Source organism: Talpa europaea, assembly GCF_964194135.1.
Source record: "Talpa europaea genome assembly, chromosome: 8".
NCBI lineage: Eukaryota > Metazoa > Chordata > Mammalia > Eulipotyphla > Talpidae > Talpa > Talpa europaea.
Genome location: NC_140075.1, coordinates 40,457,994 through 40,480,209, shown reverse-complemented (window position 1 = coordinate 40,480,209; position 22,216 = coordinate 40,457,994). Strand labels below are relative to the sequence as shown.

The window sequence follows — 22,216 nt, the reverse complement described above, 5'->3', positions numbered from 1 at the left end:
AAAAAATAAGTAAAGAAACTAAAGCTCTAAATAAGGACCTAGAGCATTTGGACTTAACAGACATCTATAGAACACTAAACCCCAAAAAAACGGAGTACACATTTTTCTCAAGTGCACACGGATCATTCTCCAGGATCGATCACATACTGGGGCACAAGACAAACATCAACAGATACACCAAGATTGAAATCATATCAACCATCTTTTCTGACCATGAAGGCATCAAACTAGAAATAAACCATAAAAAGAAGGGAAGGAACTTTCCTACCTCATGGAGATTAAAAACCACACTACTGGAAGACCACTGGACTAATGAGGAGATCAAAGAAGAAATTAAAAAATTCTTTGAATTGAATGACAAGGAGGACGCCAATATCCTAGATGTATGGGATGCAGCAAAAGTAGTAATAAGAGGAAAATATATAGCAATAGAAGCTCACATCAAGAAACAAAGAACTCAAACAACCTAATCTCGAAGCTCAAAGATCTAGAAAAAGAACAACAAAAAAAACCCAAAACCAGTAGAAGAAAAGAAATAATAAAAACCAAAGCAGAAATAAGTGAAATTGAAACTAAAAAAACAATCCAAAAGATCAATGAAACCAAGAGCTGGTTCTTTGAAAAAATCAATAAAATAGACAAACCCCTAGCCAGGGTCACAAAGGAAAAAAGGGAGAAAGCACAAATAAACAAATAAAAGAGGAGAAATCACAACAGACACAGCAGAAATCAAAAGAATAATCAGTAACTACTATGAACAGTTGTATGGAAACAAGTTCAACAATCTAGAGATGGACAAATTCCTACAACTCTACAATCACCCAAAGCTAGATAAAGAAGAAATAGAACACCTAAACAGACCAATTACAATTAGCGAAATTGAAATGGTAATCAAAAACCTCCCCAAAAACAAAAGCCCAGGACCTGATGGATTTCCAAATGAATTCTACCCAACATTCAGAGATGAATTAGTGCCTATCCTTCACAAACTCTTTCAAAAAATTGAGAAGGAACGGACAATACCAAACACGTTCTATGAAGCCAACATTACACTAATACCAAAACCGAACAAGGACAACACAAAAAAGGAAAACTACAGGCCAATCTCCCTAATGAACACTGATGCAAAAATCCTCAATAAAATGTTAGCTATCAGAATCCAACAGTGTATCCATAAGATAATTCACCACAACCAAGTAGGATTCATTCCAGGGACACAAGGATGGTTCAACATCCAAAAATCAATCAACGTTATCCAACACATCAACAAAAAGAAATATAAAAACCATATGATAATATCAATAGATGCCGAGAAAGCTTTCGACAAAGTGCAACACCCATTCATGATAAAAGCCCTTGAAATTCTTGGGATACAAGGAACATACCTCAACATCATAAAGGCCATCTATAACAAGCCAACAGCCAGTATCATTCTCAATGGTGAAAAGCTGAAAGCAATTCCATTAAGATCTGGAACAAGACAAGGATGTCCACTCTCACCACTGCTCTTCAATATAATACTGGAAGTCCTAGCCAGAGCAATAAGACAAGAGAAAGACATACAAGGAATCCAAATAGGAAAAGAAGAAGTCAAGCTATCACTATTTGCAGATTATATGATAATATACATAGAGAACCCCAAAAACTCCACAGAAAAACTAATTCAACTAATCAATCAGTTCAGTAAAGTGGCAGGATACAAAATCAACACACAAAAGTCAGTAGCCTTCCTATACACAAACAATAAATCTGAAGAAGAAGAAATCAAAAAAACCATCCCTTTTATTATTGAAACAAAAAAAATCAAATATTTGGGCATAAATCTAACAAAAGAGGTAAAGGACCTATACAAAGAAAACTATAAAACACTGTTAAAAGAAATAGAAGAAGACACAAAGAAATGGAAAGACATCCCTTGCTCATGGATTGGAAGAATAAACATTATTAAAATGGCCATCCTACCAAAAGCAATATACAGATTCAATGCTATTCCAATCAAAATATCAATGTTATTCTTCAAAGAAATAGAACAATTATTGATGAAATTCATATGGAATCCAAAAAACCCCGAATAGCCAAAGCTCTCCTGAAAAAAAGAGAAGGGAATGGAGGCATCACACTCCCAGACTTCAAACTCTACTACAAAGCCATAATCATCAAAACTGCATGGTATTGGAACAAGAACAGACATACAGACCAATGGAATCGAATAGAAAATCCAGAAATAAACCCACAGATTTATGGTCAACTAATCTTTGACAAAGGAGCAAAGACTATGCATTGGAGCAAAGAAAGTTTGTTCAATAAATGGTGCTGGGAAAACTGGGTCACTACATGCAAAAGAATGAAGCTTGACCACTACCTCACACCATACACAAAAATCAACTCAAAATGGATTAAAGAACTAGACATAAGACCTGAAACCATAAAATATATAGAAGGAAATATAGGTGAAACACTACTTGATTTGCACATCAAAGACATCTTTACAGACACATCACCCAAAGCAGTGATAGTGAAGGCAAAGATAAACAGCTGGGACTACATCAAATTAAAGAGCTTCTGTACAGCAAAAGAGACAATAACAAAAACAAAGAGAAACCCCACCAACTGGGAGAACATTTTTGCACCCAACACTAATGATAAAGGACTGATCACAAAAATCTGCAAAGAGCTGATGAGACTCAGCAACAACAAAGAAAATAACCCAGTCAAAAAATGGGCAGAAGAGCTAAAAAGAAACTTCTCTGAAGAGGAAATGCAAATGGCCAACAGGCATATGAAAAAATGTTCAACATCACTTGTCATCAGGGAAATGCAAATCAAAACTACCATGAGATACCATCTTACACCAGTGAGAATGGCACATATTAAAAAAACTAGCAACAACAAATGTTGGCGAGGGTGTGGAGAAAAAGGAACTCTTCTGCACTGCTGGTGGGAGTGCAAACTGGTCCAACCACTATGGAAAGCTGTGTGGAGATTTCTGGACCTACTAAACATAGAGCTTCCATATGATCCAGCAATTCCACTCCTAGGTCTTTACCCAAAGGACACAGAAACATCAATTCCAAAGAACACCTGCACCCCTATGTTTATAGCAGCACTATTTACAATAGCTAAGCTTTGGAAACAGCCCAAATGCCCAAAAATAGATGACTGGATCAAGAAGATGTGGTACATATACACCATGGAATATTACTCAGCATTCAAAAAAGATAAACCCATGCAATTTGCAGCAACATGGATGGCGCTGGAAGGGATCATGCTCAGCGAAATACGCCAAAAAGAAAAAGAAAAATACCGGATGGTCTCACTCATAGCAGGAATCTAGAAAACTTAAATAAGGGACCAGGAAAATGAATAACTATAAGAAAGTGAAAATCAAAATCAACAAAAAACTATGAACCAGAGACACTTTTTGGGGGGTGAGGGGCGGGAGGGGAGGGATTGGGGTCAGAATGGGGGGGCTGCAATTGTATGGGGAATATAAAAATAAAATTTATTATTTAAAAATAAATTAATTAATTAAAAAATTATTACTAACTACACTTCAGTTTTCTGATCTGTAAAAAAGGAGGTTATGCTCACCATCCTCGAGGGTTGTTCTGAGAATGATATGCTCATTCTCTCACTTTGTTTACAGTTATTTATTGAGAGTCTGCTTTGTGCTGTTACTGTTCTGGAGACTGGGAATGTAGCAGCGATCACAACATACAAAGACTTTTCCCTTGAAGAATTCACATTTGGGTGGCGATAGGGTGGGGGGAGGAGACTGATAATAACCCAGTAAGTACATTTAATGTATAGTATGTAGAATGATGATAAGAACTAAGAAGAAAATAAATCAAGAAGGAACATGAGAATGGGTGGCTTGGGAGTGCAGTTTTGGTGCTTTTATCATATAGATGAACTTTCTATTACCTTGGTCTTCCTTGCCAGTGCCATCTCCTCCTTTCTTCTTCCTCCATCTCCCTCTCCTCCACTGCTGCTGCTGCTGCTGCCTCTGCTGCTTCTAATTCTGCTTCTCCCTTTTCTTCCTCCTGCATAGGAAAATTGAGAGGGAAGTACACAGATTTTTCATGTACCCATCACCCCCACACGCACATAATCCCATAATAAACATTCTTCTCCAGAGTGGTACATTTGTTACAGTTGATGAAGCTACCTTGACACATCATAGTCATCCAAAGACCATACTTTACTTTAAGGTTTAATTTTGAAACATAAGGTGTGGATTGTGTGGGTTTGGGCAAATGTCTAATATCATGTTTTCATCATTATGGTGTCATACAGAGTTGTCTCACTGACGTAAAAATCCTGTGTTCTGTGAATTTGCCTGTTAATCATTGGATAAGAACCAAGCATCCTGATTGTTGGATTGTATGATAAGCATGTGTTTAGCTTCTTACAAAAGCATGAAACCCTTCCAAAGTGACTGTGTTATTTTTGCATTCTCGACAGCAGCGAGCTAGTGTTCCTGTTGCTCCCTGCTTTCATCAGCATTTGCTATTGTCAGTGTTATGGATTTTGGCCATTCTAATAGTTTGCCTCCTCTTTTGCAGTCATCTTGTCCTCCACCCTGTCTCAGTAACTCACTTTCATAGTTGTATTCTGGCCTATACCATCACCAATAATTGTAATTGTTCTGTAATCTCAATTTCAAACAATCCACTTTCTGATAATATTCCTATCTTTTTAGTCACCCTCCCCGCCACTACCCCACCTTGGTTAATTGATTTATTACATATTGTTGTTACTGTTTTGCCCTATACATATGTGAATTTCTGCCTAAGAGGATGGGAGGGGTCTGGGTACAGTGTTGGGCCTGTAATTTTGAAACATGGAGACTGTGTGAAGCATTGGACCATATGAAGTGTTCAGGTCCTAACTTTGAATACCTAGACTGTAGGAGGACATTTGGGCTTCTGAGAAAAGAGGAAAAGGATGCAGAAAATGATGGGGGGAAGAAGTGCTTGCTATAACAGCTTTCCTTTCACTGAATTTGCCCCTTCCCTCTCTGCAGACCGATCTTTAAGAGCTCAGCTTAGAGTTGTGTTTTCAGGTGGCTGGTCCAGAAGCCTTGGGTATATGTTGAAGAAGGTCTTTGAAGAACCTTTGTTACAGATATTTATACTGTGCATTTTTCTTCCTTCATTGAAGATACTAGTGGAACCATGGATCTGTTTGGAGGTGCAGATGATATATCTTCAGGGAGTGATGGAGAAGATAAACCACCTACTCCAGGACAGCCTGTTGTAAGTAAAATCACCGATGTGAACTGTGCCCTTATTTAAGGCTAAGTAAAAAGATTTAGAGGACAAGGGTCTTTTATATCAAGAATGGGAAATTGATAACTGAATTATAATATGAAAAATACAATGAACAGATAACTTTCTTACTTCTGTAGGGAGCTCTTTGTTATAGGGAAAGTAGAAATAATCACCGTAGCATATCCTTTCTATGGAATTTACTCAGCATTGAAAAGGTTTGAGCTATTGATGCATGCAATAACTTGGGTGAAATGCCAGGGAATTATGTGATGTGAGAAAAACCCAATTACAAAAGTTATGTAAGGTATGATTCCCCTTATATAACATTCTTCAGGTGACAAAATTATAGAAGTGGGGCAAGGATTAGTGGTTGCCTGAGACTAAAGAGGGACTGGGGCGAAAAGAAGTGGATATGGTTATAAAAGTGCACCATGGGGCCTCCCCTGGTGGTGCAGCGGTTGAGCACTGGGCTGCAAAGCTGCCTGCAGCCTCTGCAGCGCCGGTTCGATCCCCAACTGCCAGCGAGGGTCCCACATGGTGCACAGACCTCTCCTGCCGCGCCCGCTGCTCCCCTCAGCAGTGTATTTTGTCGGTCTGCCCTTGTATAAATAAATAAATAAATATTTAAAAAAAAAAGTGCATCATGAATCTGTGGTGATGGGAATCTTTTGTATCTGACTTTTGGTTGTGAACTGCATGTAGTTTGGTAAGATGTTGCTGTTGGGGATACCAGGGTGAAAGAGAGAGACATGATGCTGGTGCCCTTTAGAGACTAGATTGTGAGGACCTAAGATTTGAGAGTTATTGATTTGTTTTTCTTCCTCATGCCAAGAAGTGTATGCTATGTTAGTAATCTAATTGCTTTTAATTGAGAGTGACTCCATATTGAAGTGTTGATTAATTTCACACTTCTTTGTGAATATGTAGCAAATAGTTATAATAAAAGAGATATTTTCTTATATTGATGCTTTCCCTTGAGGTATTTTCTGAGATGGATAGGTATGGAAGGAGGTTGAAGGCTGATTTAGCCCCAAAGTGATGTCTCGGTATGCTTATTGCCCATCTAGGTAAAGTGTGGAAGTTGCCTAGGCCATTTCTAAGGTCCCGTTATCAGGCACTAAAATTCTGTGCATCTTTTACTAGGATGAAAATGGATTGCCGCAGGATCAACAGGAGGAGGAACCAATTCCTGAGACCAGAATAGAAGTCGAAATACCCAAAGTAAACACTGATTTAGGAAACGACTTATATTTTGTTAAATTGCCCAACTTTCTCAGTGTAGAGCCCAGGTAAGGAGACTCAGTTAAAACTGAGTAAGATGTTGAATAGAAATGTGCAGAATATTGATGTTTTTCTTATTTTACATGAGTTAACTAATCATAAAATGGAAAATTTATCCTGTATCTGACAAAATAAATCAAGTATATCCTGTGATAGTAAAAGTATGGACTGCTGGTAAAGCAGACTTTTAATGCTTGTAATTGTTTTTAGCAGTTTGCTACTTTCTTATGAATCAACAGACATCACAAGTCTTTGAGTGTTTTTAACTAGTACAGGCCTAAAAAGGCCAAAATTGAGAGTGGCGATATTTGCTAGAGAAACTGCAAATGCCCACGGTAGCAACCATGTGGATCTAGAAAAGCTGATGTTTTGGGACATTTATACAGTTTTAATGGGTATTATTCACTAAGTAACTTGGAAGCTCTTGTGTGATTTAATTTTTCTCTAAACAAAACAATGTGGAGAGCTAAAGCATTTGACCTATTCCTTACAAGAATTATATAGTAAGAATAAAGATATCTTGAATATTTAGCCTTGCTTACACATTATTCCAAGCAATATTTATTAAATCGAATTTTAAGAAGGTACAGTAATTTGAATGTTTGTTTGAAGTTGTACATGATTTTTAATTATGATTTTTTTAGTATAATGGTCAGTATTAATAGAGATAGTTTATATAACAGTAATAATATCTCTTATAAAATATGATTAATGATTTGTTTTTTAAACAATTTGTAGACCTTTTGATCCTCAGTATTATGAAGATGAATTTGAGGATGAGGAAATGCTGGATGAAGAAGGTAGAACCAGGTTAAAACTAAAGGTACTATGAGGACACTTATTTGAGACTTGAGCTTTAGAAAATGATTTTTTATGTTTCCTGTTTTATCAACAAATGGTCTGCCTTTTCAGAATATTTTTGGAAAAAACCATATAGCTTTTTCTCTGTTGTTACTTGGTTACTTTTCTTCACTGTCATAATTTTTTGTGGGTTTTTAAAGATTTTTTATTTACTTTCTTACATCTTATTTCTCTCTTCACCATCACTCACTTTTTTTTTTTTTTTTAAGATTTATTTATTTATGCATACAAGAGCTGGGATACGGGCCAGAATGCAGGAGGTGGGGGCGGTGAGAGGCCCCACCAGAGACAGAGTGGGGAACAGAACAGGCAGACTGACTGAAGTATACTGCTGACAGGAGAAGCGGGCGAGACAGGAAAGGCCTGCTGTGACATGTGCGTTGCTTCCTGGCGGGCTGGGGATCGAACTTGTCCTCCAGAGGCTTCGGATAGCTTCACAGTGCTGTGCTTAACTCCTTGCGCCCCCATCTCACCATCACTCACTTTAAATGTTGCCAAGTTGAACATTTCCATTCCACTCCACAGTCCCCAGACTATTTTGAAACATCTCACATGACATATTTAATTGATGAATATTATTGAGTTATTTAATCAGCCGGCTTCACAGTCACTTGTTTAGTTAAGAGGACTATTAGGACCTGGGGGCAAGGTAGTAATAGCCAAAAGAATAGAGATGTAGAGAATCTAAGTGGAAATAGTGGGAGCAGCTGCTTTTAGGGTTGGTGGTGGGGGATGAGGCATAGGGAAGCATGGGGTTAGATCTGTCATTTTTCAAAATGTTGGTTTCTCTTTGCTGCCATCTTAATTCATATTCTCTTTATCCTTGTGAGTTTATCCTCCTTGTATTGTTTACTGTCACTTTAGTGGGTTTTAGGAGGCAGCAGTGATAAACGACATGCATTTAGGATGCTGTCATTTCCCAGAAGACCCATTGAGTTTTTTAATTTCAATAGAGTGATTTTTATTTTAGGAAGCTCTTCATCATTCTCTGTATAGGCCTGGTGTTTCCCCACCATGTAGTTAAAATAAAAGTGGACTCAGGGGCCTCCTTGGTGGTGCAGGGAGTTAAGTCTCAACACTATGAAGCTATCAGTAGCCACTGCAGCACGAGTTCATTCCCCAGCCAGGGAGCTGACCCACATACTACGACAGACCTCTCCTGTCTGCCCGCTGCTCCCCTCAGCAGTGTATTTCAATCAATCCACCTATTCTGTTCCCATTCTGTCTCTGGTGAATCCTTTGACTCACCCATCCCCCGCACCTCCGGCCTATACCCCATCTCTTGTATGCATAAATAAATAAAATAATTTTTTTTTTTAAAAGATAAAGATGGACTCTAAAACTGCTCAGACTTGGTGTTTTAATTCAAACTTTTTCCTTCCCCACATTTGGGGAGCTTCTCCATCACTCTGCTTGAGTAGGCAGAGTTTTCTGATCTCACACTTATAAAGGTTTTAGCTCCGTAAAAGACTTATTTTATATAGGAAGTTTCAGTTCTAAATTACTATTTCATGTAGCCTCAGACTTATCTTCTATCCTTACAACCCTTACTGTGTCTTCAAACATCCCCGGGCTACTGCAGATTTAGCATATGCTTAAATGCTCTGGCAGTCAGCTTCCTCAACTTTTAGCCCTGGGAGCTCAGAAATTTACTTAATCATATTTTTTTCAGCGTTATCTGTTTCTCTGTCACTACTTGTATATTGTTATTCTATGATTGTATGTCTCTTGAGTAAAGAAGTACAGAGTCATTTAAACTGCAGTGTTCTAAGCCGTTTGTTTTCAAAACAGGTAGAAAATACTATAAGATGGAGGATACGCCGGGATGAAGAAGGAAATGAAATTAAAGAGAGCAACGCTCGGATAGTCAAGTGGTCAGATGGGAGGTGAGCATGCAGTTGCCTGCAGCGCATTAAAATACCCAGAATGTGACTAGGAAAGATCAAGTTTTGGAATTAGGTCTTATTGGAGGGCTATCTCTTATTAAAAAAGAAATCCATTGATTAATCCCTGGCATAATATAATAAAAGTGAGGAAAATAGGTAAGCACTGAGGGTCATACAGGCTGGTGGAGACATAAAAGTAAGCTGAAAATGGGATCCTCCCCTTTGGCCAAGGTAGACAAGCTCCCCACCCCACTGCAAGCTGCTCACCGTAAATTGCCATTTTAGAAAGGCTTCACTGGGAAAGTAGTAGCCTGAGGAACTACCACAGCATGTTTTATTTATGTATAGGGCATTTTTTATTCTTCTCTTCTGAAATCTATGTAAGAAGAGAAAGCAGCAATTGAATCACATTTTAAGTACAAGGGTAGACTGAAAGCTTTATGACTTTAAAATGTGAACTGTTGCTTCTTTTCAGCATGTCCCTGCATTTAGGCAATGAAGTGTTTGATGTTTACAAAGCCCCACTGCAGGGGGATCACAATCATCTTTTTATCAGACAAGGTACTGGTCTACAGGGGCAAGCTGTCTTTAAAACCAAGCTCACATTCAGGTAACTCTGCCTATCAGTATATTATTTGTTGTGGTAAAAGCAGCGAAATGTATGTGTTGCCCAAAATTTCTTACTCCCAATTGACATAACCTCACAGTATAGTTCTCCAAAGATCAAAATCTCTGAAGGTTCATAGACTGTTTTATCAAGTACATTAAAAGTTGCTGTTTCAATTTTTCCTGTCTTACATTTGGGGCTAGTAGGGCTGATGGGGCTGATTGACTAGAAAGGACTGATGACCCAGACATTAAATTTTTTTATGTTTTCATTCAGAGGCCTCAATATTTAATAAATGGTAGTTCTTATTTTTAAACTTTGCTATTGGTTTTTAGGAAAATATCTCCTAATTTGATGGCATATACATTCGTGTAGTTTTTAATACTGTCAGAATTAAGTAAGCCATACAATTGCAGTTTATGCGTATGAAGCAATTCACTTTATTCTAAAACATTACTTGATACTTACTTTTGTAAACAAGTAGGTTGAATTAATTTATCCTCGGTCATCTTGCTTGGATACGATTTTAAGAGCTTGGTGTTTACAGACATTTGTTTTGTTATATGGCAGCAGTTTGCCATTCCTTTCTTAAAGCAGAAGTTTATATTTGTCTGATAGTATGTACTGTGTCGGAGCCTATTTTATCAATAATGATGTGTAGTTAAAAAAAATAGTTGCTGCTTCTCATGGAACTAGGTCATGCGATCCAAACTTACAAGACACTATTATGTAAACCAAAATGTGGGTTTAGTAATTTAGTGATTACTGTGCCTGCCAAAAGGCCTGGACTACTTGCCAGTCAGTTGGTCCTTTCTTTTTAGTAAACTTGATCTGGGAGACTAACCGATGACTAGAGGTTGTTACTGTGATGTAATCAGAGGAAAGGCAATGATTTGGTGGGTGTGAAGGTTGGAGTCACCCATACCTTAGGCTGCTGCACTCAGTACCACTCCAGGGACGTATCTCAAGCAACCAGGATAGTCAGGTCAGCTGGTGAGGATGTTCCGGTTCTCTAGACATTCCCTATCTCTAGAACGTGGGCACTACAAGGAAATGTTTATGCTTTGCTTTTCCTGATTCGAAAGCTGGTCATCTCCTTCAGCGAGTGCTTACCTGTAGAGGGAGCACAATAATCTTGTTCATGACGCAGCTTTTTGAGAACTTTAATGTCAAAGGTGGATATTAGCATCAGCTAGCCCTACACCTGAGTCTCTTTCCACCTTGTGTGACTTTCTCAACCTCTCCTTGCCTCATTTTCCTCATCTATAAATTGTTAATACTAGTCTCAGAGTGGCTAAGGTATGAAATCAAGTAACATGTAAAACACAGAGCACAGCGTTTGGTATTTAGTATTTAGTGACTGCTGCTAGAGCCTATCCTTTTATGCTGCTAGAGGGTTATTGTGTAATGCGTGATTATTGTGTAATTTTTAACTCCAGCTTTCTATTTTTCACTTTGCCAGTGAGATAAGAATATCTCAGTGAGCCGCAAATGAAAGTTGGGAACCCCTCTCCCCCATTTAGTATATTCACTTTAATGTCCCTTCCTATTTTGTCTAGTGAATAGGAATGGTCACTGGCCTCATTTTTGTGATTTTTTTTGGTAGGACTGCCTAACAAATGTACTTGATAAACATTCAGACTCTTTTTGTTCATTTCCTGGCAGACCTCACTCTACAGACAGTGCCACACATAGAAAGATGACCCTGTCACTTGCAGATAGATGTTCAAAGACACAGAAGATTAGAATCTTGCCAATGGCTGGTCGTGATCCTGAATGCCAACGCACAGAAATGATTAAGGTATGCTTGCTAATAAGCTTTGTCCTGGGATTTTTGATAGGAATTAAGACTAGCATTCCCCAAATTGTTTGTTCATCATCTTATTGATCAGCGTTTTCTTCTTCCATTTGACATAAAAAGGGAGCTGGTTTCGTTTCCTAAGTATTTGCTGCACAACACATGACACTGTCATGACTGTAAAACAAACAGAGGGGCCTCTGCTTTTCCCCTCAGTGCCTCAGCACTCAGCAACAAATGGTGACTGGAAAGAGCTGGACTTTCATAGAAATTTTCATATGTGATTTAATCACTGTTGTCTGATTTAGGGTATCTGAAAAATTAATGGGAAGGCTAGAGATTTAGCCTAAAATGGAGTAAGAGTAGACCAGGCATTTGAATGGGAGAGTGCCTAAAGGAGAACTGAGAAAAGAGGAGGTTGTGGTTTCTAAGATCACTTAATAATGTTCTACTTGGTAGGTTTTCATTTTTGACTAACTGTCATTAGCCACAAGCCAGTCTGGGGCAGTGTCTCTAAATGGTAAGTGTACATGTTTCCACACCATTGGCCTTTCTTCCAGCACTGATTTAAGAAGCTGAATGCAGTGGTGCAGCCTCATTATCTCCCCTGTATTCTGCTAGATCTCCGCCATTGCTTTGCCTTCTTCATGCGTTTTCATTCTTTAGTGTGACAGGACTGATGAGGCTGACACTCTGGTTGCCTCGGGACTTTTCTTATTCCTGTCACTGTCAAGCTCGGCTGAAGGTTTAGTCCTAGGCTCTTGCTTTTTGTTCCACCTTATATTTTGTTCCTGGAGACTGGTTAGTTAAACCAGATTTAGGAGTAATCCCTAACCCAGTGGTGAATTGGGGAATTGGCTTTGGAGTCTTAACTTACTGCTCCACTCCCCACCTTTTCTGCTCAAGATAGTGGATCCCAGGGCCCTGCAGGCTCCCACTCAAAGAGCATGACTAAAGAGCCCTCTGGACCTCCTCAGTGATTCCCCAATCCCTCCTCCACCTCTTCAGCTTCTGTGGAAATAAGCCCAATCAACTAGATTGTACTTGAGTCCCTGTCCCACTGATAGTGATTTTTACTCTATATTCAGCACAACTATTTACTGCTAATTGAAATCATTTGCAGCACCTAACGTCTAACAGCAGAATTAGAGTTGTATGCAGTAGTACAGAGCAATTCAGTGAGGGAGTCAAATGCCAAAACCTGACTCCTTGTATCCTGTCCCTGCCTTGTGTGGAATGGAAGGCAGATGGAAGGAAACGAAGGCTCCACTTTGGGGCCTCCGTTCCCCACCGGCACCTCCCCATACTGTCATCAGGAGCTGTAGAGGGAACTCTCTGGGTTGAGGGCCACAGACAGGACTATCTGGGCACCGTGGCAGTTTGGTGGAGCCGGGCGAGTCACTGTCTGCACCTTAGGAATGAACAGAAACAGCCTCCCTCAGGCCTCCGCTGGGCCTGGCTAAGCTTCCTCAGGCTGCTGTCGGGCTCTTGACTGGCAGCACAGAGGTCAGTGCAGCTCCCAAAGCCACTCCTGCCAGTTCTGACAAGGCACATAGTGTGCCCTGCACCTTGTGTTGTCTTCACTCCTTCAAATGCAACAAGCTGACCCCTGTGTGTGGTAACAGGTGAGACAGGGCAATGTAGGAAATAGGTGTTACCCTGGGCCAGGGATATACATGTTCTTTAAAGAAAAGTAGGTTCAAATGGACTCAAAATTAGTACATTTTTATAATAAAATAATTTGTTTCTTCGCAGAAAGAAGAAGAACGTTTGAGAGCTTCTATTCGTAGGGAATCTCAGCAGCGCCGAATGAGAGAGAAACAGCACCAGCGAGGGCTGAGTGCTAGTTACCTAGAACCTGATCGATATGATGAGGAGGAGGAAGGCGAGGAGTCCATCAGCTTGGCTGCCATTAAAAACCGATACAAAGGGGGCATTCGGGGTGAGTCTGGTGTAGAAATTAAAATTCATCATTTCAGGGTTCAGAAATTTTTGTTTGCGTTGAGTATAAGCTGAGTGCCCAATCACTGCACCGGAGCTTATATTTTTGAAAGAAATCAGTGTTAATGAGTGATGCACTTTAAGGTCTAATGGACTAGTCATTGCAGAAGTCTTCCTGGTGAGCTTGAAAGGTAGAAACAGCTATTGGTGCCCACTGTCAGCCTCATCCCTTGAGCTGCTTCTTTCTGACTTACAAGTTTGCTGATAAAATTTGGAACTTTGCTCAACTTTTTTTAAACCAATTAGGAAACTAGATTAAATTATTCAGAGAATATATGGCATATCCTTTCAGAATTCTCCTTTGCATGTTCTCTTTCACAAATACCAATAATTTATGATGGCCAATTTTGCATACATCCTATTTGATGCAGTAATGACCCATTACTGTTAGTGCCCTCGTTCTTACTGAGAAACATGAGATTTTGAAATGCTGAGTAAATTGTCCAGAGACACATAGTTGAAAGTGGGTAATTCTTGAACCCAGGTCATCTGACTTTGATGTCTGCGTCAGCCACAGTGCTGCACCCATGTGGTTACCCCCAGCAGTGTCCCCACAGGCAGCACAAGGTGACATGCCAAAAAGCAAAGTAGACCTGAAGGTAGAAGACTTGGGCAAGATCCTGATCCTGCCTGCTGATCTCCGCGCTGCCACTTTTTGACTCATTAGGAAAAAAGCAAACTATTAATAGTAATACTTATAAACATGAGGTTGTTTTGAGAATTAAATAATACAAATAATTTGCCCAGTCATTGACACATAACAAAACTAAATAAATGTTACCTGATCTGTTGTTACTGCTCATTCTTCTCATCACCTTTGGGAAAGTGGCTTCATATTTCTGAATATTTCATATGCCTTGTCTATAACATGAGTTTCTAATACTCTCCAGCTTTGATAGAGCTTTGCAACATATACTTCCGTGTAATCATATATCTATCTTTTGTCCTGTTGGATGGTAAATTACTAAAAGACCCACATTTCCCTTTCTCTAGCCATCCTGTAAAATGCCTTTCTCTTTTTCTTGTAGTGACTGTATTTGTTCCGTATTTGTTCTACCTACCTACCCATTACTTATTTTGAAGTTGTATTATAGAACCCTTTTCTTAATCTATTTTTTGCTAGTGCTAAATTTCTGGCAGAAATAGAATTATTATAAAAAGGAACCACATAAAAACTGAATTAAACAAAAAAGTTGATGCTTTTAGGAGAAAGTTATAGAATACTCAATTTATCAGAGATTAAAAAGTAGTCAGATAGGCAAGGAATGAGGAGAATCTGTCTTTGAAAAGTCACTCACAGTCTAATTCCTTTTCTCTCAGAGGAACGGGCCAGAATCTATTCCTCAGACAGTGACGAGGGATCAGAAGAAGATAAGGCTCAAAGATTACTCAAAGCAAAGAAACTCAACAGTGATGAGGTAAAGCCAAATCGATTCAGTTTTAGGGTTTTCTTGCCCTTCAACCCTGGAGCCAACTCCTGGAATCAAGAGGAGCTCACAGCTCAGGCACAAATAGCCAGAGCTCAGCAAGATAATGCAGGGACAGGATGAGGGGGTGCCCGAGAGGAGTCTGACAACTGTGCTGGGTGGCTGTTGGAAGACTGCCCACAGGAGACCTCTCTGGCTGTTGAACAGAGTGCTAGCTTGCAGGGCACAGAGGCCAGGGTGGGCATGCCTGGTAGATAGAAAGGCCTGTGTGCAAAGATACCAAGGTTCAAGTAGAAAACTTGGTCATTCAGTGTAGGCAATTCAAAGCATGCCTCATTCTTATGGTAGGAAAAAAACATTAATTGTTTAGATGAAAAATTTTAATTTTTTTTAATGAGTAATTCAATAAAAATAAATTTTCATTTATTATTGAAACAAATTTTTCTTAGTTTAATTGCAATAATTTATATTTTTCACAGTATCCTTTTCAAATTTTAGGAGTACAGATGTTTGAAATTGGAAGTTATGCTTACAGTCATTTTAGAGCATGAATTGGTAAATTATATCCCATTGACCTAGACTGGACTGCCATCTGTTGTTTTGTTTTAATTTTTTTTTTAAAGATTTATTTATTTGTTTGTTTGTTTATTTATTTATACATACATACAAGCACTGGGTACAGTCAGAAGGGCGGAGGGTGAGAGAATTCACCAGAGCGGGGAGCGGGGAGCAGAGCAGGCTGAGGGACCGAAATACACTGCTGAGGGGAGCAGAGGGTGGCAGGAGAGGTCTGCGGGCCATGTGGGACCCTCCTCCCGTGGCTGGGGAGCAGCTGGGGATTGAATCTGTGCTGCAGAGGCTGCGGGCAGCCTCGCAACCCAGCGCTCAACCGCTGCGCCACCGGGGAGGCCCTTGTTTTAATTTTAATCAAAATCCACCCATGCTTATTTGTGTATTGTCTGGTAGGTTTCCTGCTAAAGTGGTAGAGTTGCATAGTTCCAACAGAAACTCTGTTTTATAAAATCTGAGACATGTATTATCTGACCCTTTACCAAAAATGTTTGCTGGAAGAGATGGGCCTGCTTACTGTTGGATCAAGTTTACATTAAAGTTATAATTCTTTGGGATTAGCTATTAATCTATTCCAGTGGGCCTTTGTCTCCTGTCCTTACCACCCTGCAAGGAGTTTTCACACAGTTTGGTGTCCTCACGGAGGAAGCCTGCTTTACCTCTCTGAGGTAAAGCTCTCACTTAATTTTTGGCTTCCGATTGTACCTTATTTTCTTATCACATTAATTTGTTTATATTATCCCATCATTATTATTTATTTTCATTAAGAGAGTTAAAGGATTGTTCAACCATATTGCAGGAAATATTGTGTTCCTATTATGCATCATTTTAATATATTTTGATCATTTGGCCTTCTGTGAACTGAGCTTCTGTGAGCTCTTTTCTCGATTGTAGCAGAGTTAATTTCTTGCATTACTATTTACTAGTCACAACGTTTAACTTGCCAGTTATTCTTGGAAGTGGCATGCTATATGGAAGATAACTAGACAGAAATTGTTAAATTATTCTGCACCATATTTGTTTTAAGTTAGATAGGAAACATTAATGACACATTTACAGTGTGTTGAACTGTTGGCAAATGGGAATCCTCATCTAAGCAGATGCTGTTTTATTTCTTGGCAAGCAGAAGCTGTGTATGAAAATTGAGAAATGCAGTGGAACTTCTGTTCATTCCCAGTATTCTCACAAATGAGATTTTTCAATATGCTCAATCAGATAGCTGCCTCGGCTGGGGCATGACAGACCATTGGAAACTGTGAAGCATAGAAAATGGCTCCTTTATAGGAACTACCCTCTACTTCCCTTGCCCAAAACCTGTTAGGTCTTTCTGTACCCTTCCCCTCCCCTGTCCTGACAGCAAAAATTTTACTTCTGCCTGCATCTACTCACCTCACCCCCGCCACTACCTACTCCTATTATTTTAATTCAAGTCGTCACTGCAGGTTACAGTGGAAGGGGATGCCAGGGGTGACCCATGCTCTGGGTTCCCCTCCTGATTTGTACCTCTAAACCTCACCCAAACACCATGAGCCCGGGTTTGCCTCTTAGATACAGGGGAGTTTTCATACCCTGAGTTCCCACACCAAAGAAAACCATTATTTCTAGAGCATTTTTTGATATGGGGGAAAGGACGTGAGTCTGGATTCGAACGAACTTGAGGCTACCCTTTACCATGCGTGTGGCCTTGGGCAAGTCATGTCATGTTTCTGAGTCTGGTTCCTTAAATGTCCCATGGGGTTTCTGCTTGCTGCCTTGCATTGTAGTAAATGACAGACATAGACGTGGATGGTGCAGTGACGTGTAGCAGACTGAACAGGAGATGCTAGTTTCCTTCCCCACTTCCCCAACAGAGTTGAAGTTACAAAAAAAAAAAAAAGAAAGCCTTTTTTCCTTCATTTTTAGTAAAAGACCTAAGTGGAAAGAAACAGGGAGATAACGAAAGGGAAGGTGTGAAGGCTGCCCTCAGCTTGCTTAGACCAAAGACTTGACTGCCTGGAAGGATGACTTAGAATGTGGTGCCCAGGGGTATGGCCCCTCTCCTAGTCTGTCCTCTGTCAGTGCTCCCTCCTGGAACCTCCATTCCTCCTTGGCAGGCCTTCCTTATCTGTGAGAGTTCCCCCTCTTTTGTTTAGAGGGCCACTGGTGACTTGGAGGCTGGACAATCCCAGCCCACCTCCCCTCAGTGGAGGAGGTCCCTGTTGCGGGAGGGAGTAAGGCATGTCTCATGATTGAGATGCTGAGTGTATTTTTCCTAGAAGCCTTGACATTCTTAGTTGTTGGTCTCTTCTACTTTAAAACAACATAATTTATGTTATTTGAGATATATTTTGGGTTAAAGCCTGGGAATTGTTTTAAATACTAGTTTGGGAAAAAAAAAAGTGAGTTTTATGATTAGTCTGTAAAGTAAATGTTGGAAGACACTTCCTTTACAACTGTGAGCCCCTGTGTCTGCATCTGCAGGGACCTGCACTCATGACTATATTAACAAGCTTTGTTTTAGTGTATTAAGAATATTTCTGTCATTTGTTGCATATGTATACGTCTAGTGAGGCAGAAAATTCCACATTCCTAATTTCACAAAATGAGAGCTCCTGAAGAATTAATTTGACTACTTTCTAAACCCTGTGAGTAGCAGCAGACTTGCTTATCTTTGCTGTGGTTTTGAGTGCTTACCTGTAGCTGTTGGGGATCCAGTTCTGGCAGGATTTCCAAGGCAGAATTCTGGAGCGTCTTACCACAGATAGTGGTTCAGAATTGTTACCGATGAGACTTCTTTGGGGAAATCGAGATCATATCCTGCCTCCTGCTAGGCCCTGTCCAGGCTCCACTGTCTTTTGGAAATTCTTTTATTCACTCAGATTTAAACTCATTAAGGCCATATACATTGAGGTTTACTTGGGGAAGGTTGTCCAAAATTGGCTTACATGTAAAGTTTTAAGACAGATTTCTTTAGTTGAAAATAAAAGACAACTGGTAGGATTGTGCTCGTCTTTGCTACATGGGGTTGAAGACAAGTTTCTGGGTTTGCTCTGGATTGGGAGGTAGAGAGGCATGATGGTCCCATTTGGGACAGATTCATCTTCTGTACTGTGGTTTGGGTGACTTCACTGCCACTAGTTGCAAAGTAAGTGTAGGAAAACTTCAAATCTCTTACGGTGGATGCATAGCTTTCCCCTTCAAATTTTTCTGTGGCCCTTCAGGTCTGTAGGAATACGTTGCAGATAATAAGACAGGGAACACATGTGACATAGTAACGTGTTCCTCAGAGGCCCAGGCATAGGCACCAGCGGAAAAGAAGGTGTGTACAGGTTGCAGTCTACGTCCAGAAGCATCCCATGTAGCACAATGCCTGACCTCCCCCAGGTTTAACCCTCATACTGTTCACCCTGTTTAATTTTTGATGAGTCAAGTTAAGGTCATTCTGGAGTGTCCTTTTAAGTGTCAGTTCATTTTAGTCAATATTCATTGTCATTTAGATGTCGCTATGTTCAGATTCTACATAAAAGTTGTTGTGGGTTAATTGCCCAAATTTTTTTTTTTTTTTAACAATTTTTTTTTTTTCATTTTCTAGAGGCATGTCTTATTTATTTATTTATTATTTGTTTGTTTGTTTGGTTTATACATGCACTGGGTACAGTCAGAAGCGCGGGAGGGTGAGAGAATTCACCAGAGCCAGAGCAGGGAGCAGAGCAGGCAGAAGGACCGAAGTACACTGCTGAGGGGAGCAGCGGGCGGCAGGAGAGGTCTGCACACCATGTGGGACCTTCCTCTGGTGGCCGGGGAGCAGCCGGGGATCGAACCGGCGCCGCAGAGGCCGCAGGTAGCTTCGCAACCCAGCGCTCAACCGCTGCGCCACCAGGGAGGCCCTAATTGCCCAAATTTTTATTGGAACATCATGCAGGATGATTTTTAGCATTGGAAACCTGTGTATAGAGGCCTTGAATGTCTTCAAATATGTTTTTTAAAACCCTCATGGTAAGAATTTTCAGTACATCCAGTACAAGAAATCATTATTTTGAAAAACTTACTGTTTCTATAATGCTGAAGTTTAAAGGAAGTAAAATCCCAAGTAAGCCAAGAAAAAAGTTGAAGTAATTTCCCAATCATGGTAAAATTATTCAACAGAACAAGTGCTTACGCAGGCAAAACTTCTTGGGAGAGCCCTGACCCTTCCCAGGGCAAACTCCCTTTCCAGTTTCCTATTTGTCTTCCTCCCTGGTGCAAAGGCTTCCATGTGAGAATCTGGTTACAACTGCTTCAGCTCTCCCTCAATTCTGAAGTTGGGTTTTATAGTCCGTTTGTAGTTACTTTGCACAGTTGTCATTTTTGAAGGCCTCTAGTTACTTCTAGGCTTGGAAACTGGCCATGGCCTTGACCACTGGTTTTATCTAGTGGATGCTGTTACAGTTACTTGGGTGGGAGAGATTTCTGAGGGTCAGTCAACTCAGGAATGAATACTAAACCTTCCTAGAAATATTTCCTACTGACTACGATTTTTTTAAAATATTACCTATTTAGGAAGGTGAACCTTCTGGAAAGAGAAAAGCAGAAGATGATGATAAAGCAAGTAAAAAACATAAGAAGTATGTGATCAGTGATGAAGAAGAAGAAGATGATGATTGAAGTACAAAATGTGAAAACATTTTATATACTTTATTGTACAGTTTGTTTTATATGGTGTAAACATGAGTTATTTTGATTGAAATGAATTGATTTCCTTTTGTGTAATTTTAATTGTAATAAAAAAAACTTAAAAAGTGAGTCTGTTCCAATAATCGACTTTTCCCAAAGCAAGTTGATTATGTTAATACTTTAGAGAGTTGTAGGTGTCAGTGAATTCCCAGCTGCTCTGCGCCACCCTCTCCCCATGCTCTGTAACGAAGCCTCCTGGCCAAGGCATTCTTGGGTGTAGGGTTTAAAGGGGCACAAAAGGAGCCATTATAATTATATTAGTACCACAAACTGGGTGGCTTAAAACCACCTAAGTCATTCTGTCACCATCCTGGAAGCTGGAAGTACTAAACCACAGGCAAGGCCACACTCCCTCTGAAGGTTCCAAGTAGAATCCTTTCCTCACTTTGCCCTAACTTCTGAGAACAAAATACCAAATGGCTCCTGGCCATTCTTGGCTTATGGCATCATCCAGCCAGTTCCTGCTTCTGTTCTATTATCACTGATTTAGCCACATGCCTTTCTGTTTGTCTCTAGCTCTCCCTCATCTTATGATGACATTAATCAGTGGAGTTAGGGTCAACCCTAATCCGACATGACTGTATCTTAACTAACTACATCTGCAGTGACCCTGTGTCCGAATAAATACACATTCTGAGAAGACATGAATGGGGAGAGGGAGGAGGTGTCACTTGTAGACCACTACAGCAGTCAAGATAAAAATATAATACAGAATTTTAAAAGATCAAAATTAATACCCAAAAAATACGTGTGAATACAATGTCAACAATACAAAAAGTTGGAATCTGACAGGACAGGGATTAAAGTAAGGCAAATGAGGAGAGTTATACAGAGCTAGAAGTTCAGAGCTAGAAGTTCTCTTTAAAATTTGGTATTTTCATGGGTCCAGAATCTTCTCTGGTCCACCCTGGGAAACACTTTTAGTGAATGGTATGCTAATTTCTCATGATAAATCCACTACAGCATTTTATTTTCTTAAATATCTAGATAGTTTCTGACATTTCACCTACATTTAGTGTAGGTCACTGTTGATTCCAGGATACAGTCAACTAATGTAAGCAAAAAATTAAAACTCTCCAGGGATCCTCAAGCCAAAACAAAGAATCCAGAATCTCTGTAAGTGCATCTATGATAAATTCCTGCAGTGAAATTGTGTTTCTCCAACACTGAGCTCAGAATTCATCCTGGCATGAATTCCTTGAATAGTTTTGGCTATAGGCCTTCTTTTCCCTACTTCAACTTTGTAATCAGGACACTAGGGAAAGTTAAGATCAATTCTGAAAATAGCTGAAAGCAATGAGGTAGCAGAGATGGGGCATAATGAAAATTATTATCATCCTGAGAGGTAAACCTTTTGAGGTGAAGTTATTATGAGGTCTCTAAGCAGGTCATGACCAGCCTCATCGGAAAAAAAAAAAAAGAAAAAAAATAAAGAAAATTTGGTATTTTGTTCTCAGATTTTTTTTTTTTTGCATGAAATTTTAAAAAATATGCACTATAATACTTATCTTGATAACTGAGGTTTTGGGGCCCCTGCTATTTTTTTTCCCGGCGTGTCTTACCTGCTGCATCCTAGTCCTTACTGCTTTCTCACAGCTGCTGGCCAAGTCCAAAGATGAGCGCAGGCAAGTGAGCCAGAAAGAAAGCTGCATTGCCTTTTCTTGGTATTACTTTTTATCACCAGCATTGGAAGTCATGTAGCATCAAATCAAATCCACAATGAGATATCACCTCACACCAGGTATTGTTAAAAAAACTAACAACAAATGGCGGGGATGTGGAGAAAAAGAACCCTTTTACATTGCTGGTGGGAATGCAAA

At 39.7% G+C, this 22,216-nt stretch overlaps 1 protein-coding gene across 3 annotated transcripts in view; it reads left to right on the top strand.

Annotated features, from left to right (window-relative positions):
- LEO1 (LEO1 homolog, Paf1/RNA polymerase II complex component) overlaps nucleotides 1–20,327 on the top strand; it is a gene marked incomplete at both ends in the record, with an annotated part of 31,683 nt that extends 11,356 nt beyond the window's left edge. Inside the window, 9 exons of one of the 3 annotated variants that reach the window (XM_084241273.1) lie at nucleotides 5,171–5,258; nucleotides 6,417–6,562; nucleotides 7,293–7,377; nucleotides 9,207–9,301; nucleotides 9,777–9,911; nucleotides 11,574–11,709; nucleotides 13,462–13,648; nucleotides 15,028–15,125; nucleotides 20,223–20,327. In XM_084241273.1, the coding sequence (XP_084097399.1) occupies nucleotides 5,171–5,258; nucleotides 6,417–6,562; nucleotides 7,293–7,377; nucleotides 9,207–9,301; nucleotides 9,777–9,911; nucleotides 11,574–11,709; nucleotides 13,462–13,648; nucleotides 15,028–15,125; nucleotides 20,223–20,327 (1,075 nt within the window). The remainder of the gene's footprint in view (nucleotides 1–5,170; nucleotides 5,259–6,416; nucleotides 6,563–7,292; nucleotides 7,378–9,206; nucleotides 9,302–9,776; nucleotides 9,912–11,573; nucleotides 11,710–13,461; nucleotides 13,649–15,027; nucleotides 15,126–20,222) is intronic. The other 2 variants (XM_084241274.1, XM_084241275.1) reach the window with 2 other exon arrangements.
- Between the last annotated feature and the right edge of the window lie 1,889 nt (nucleotides 20,328–22,216).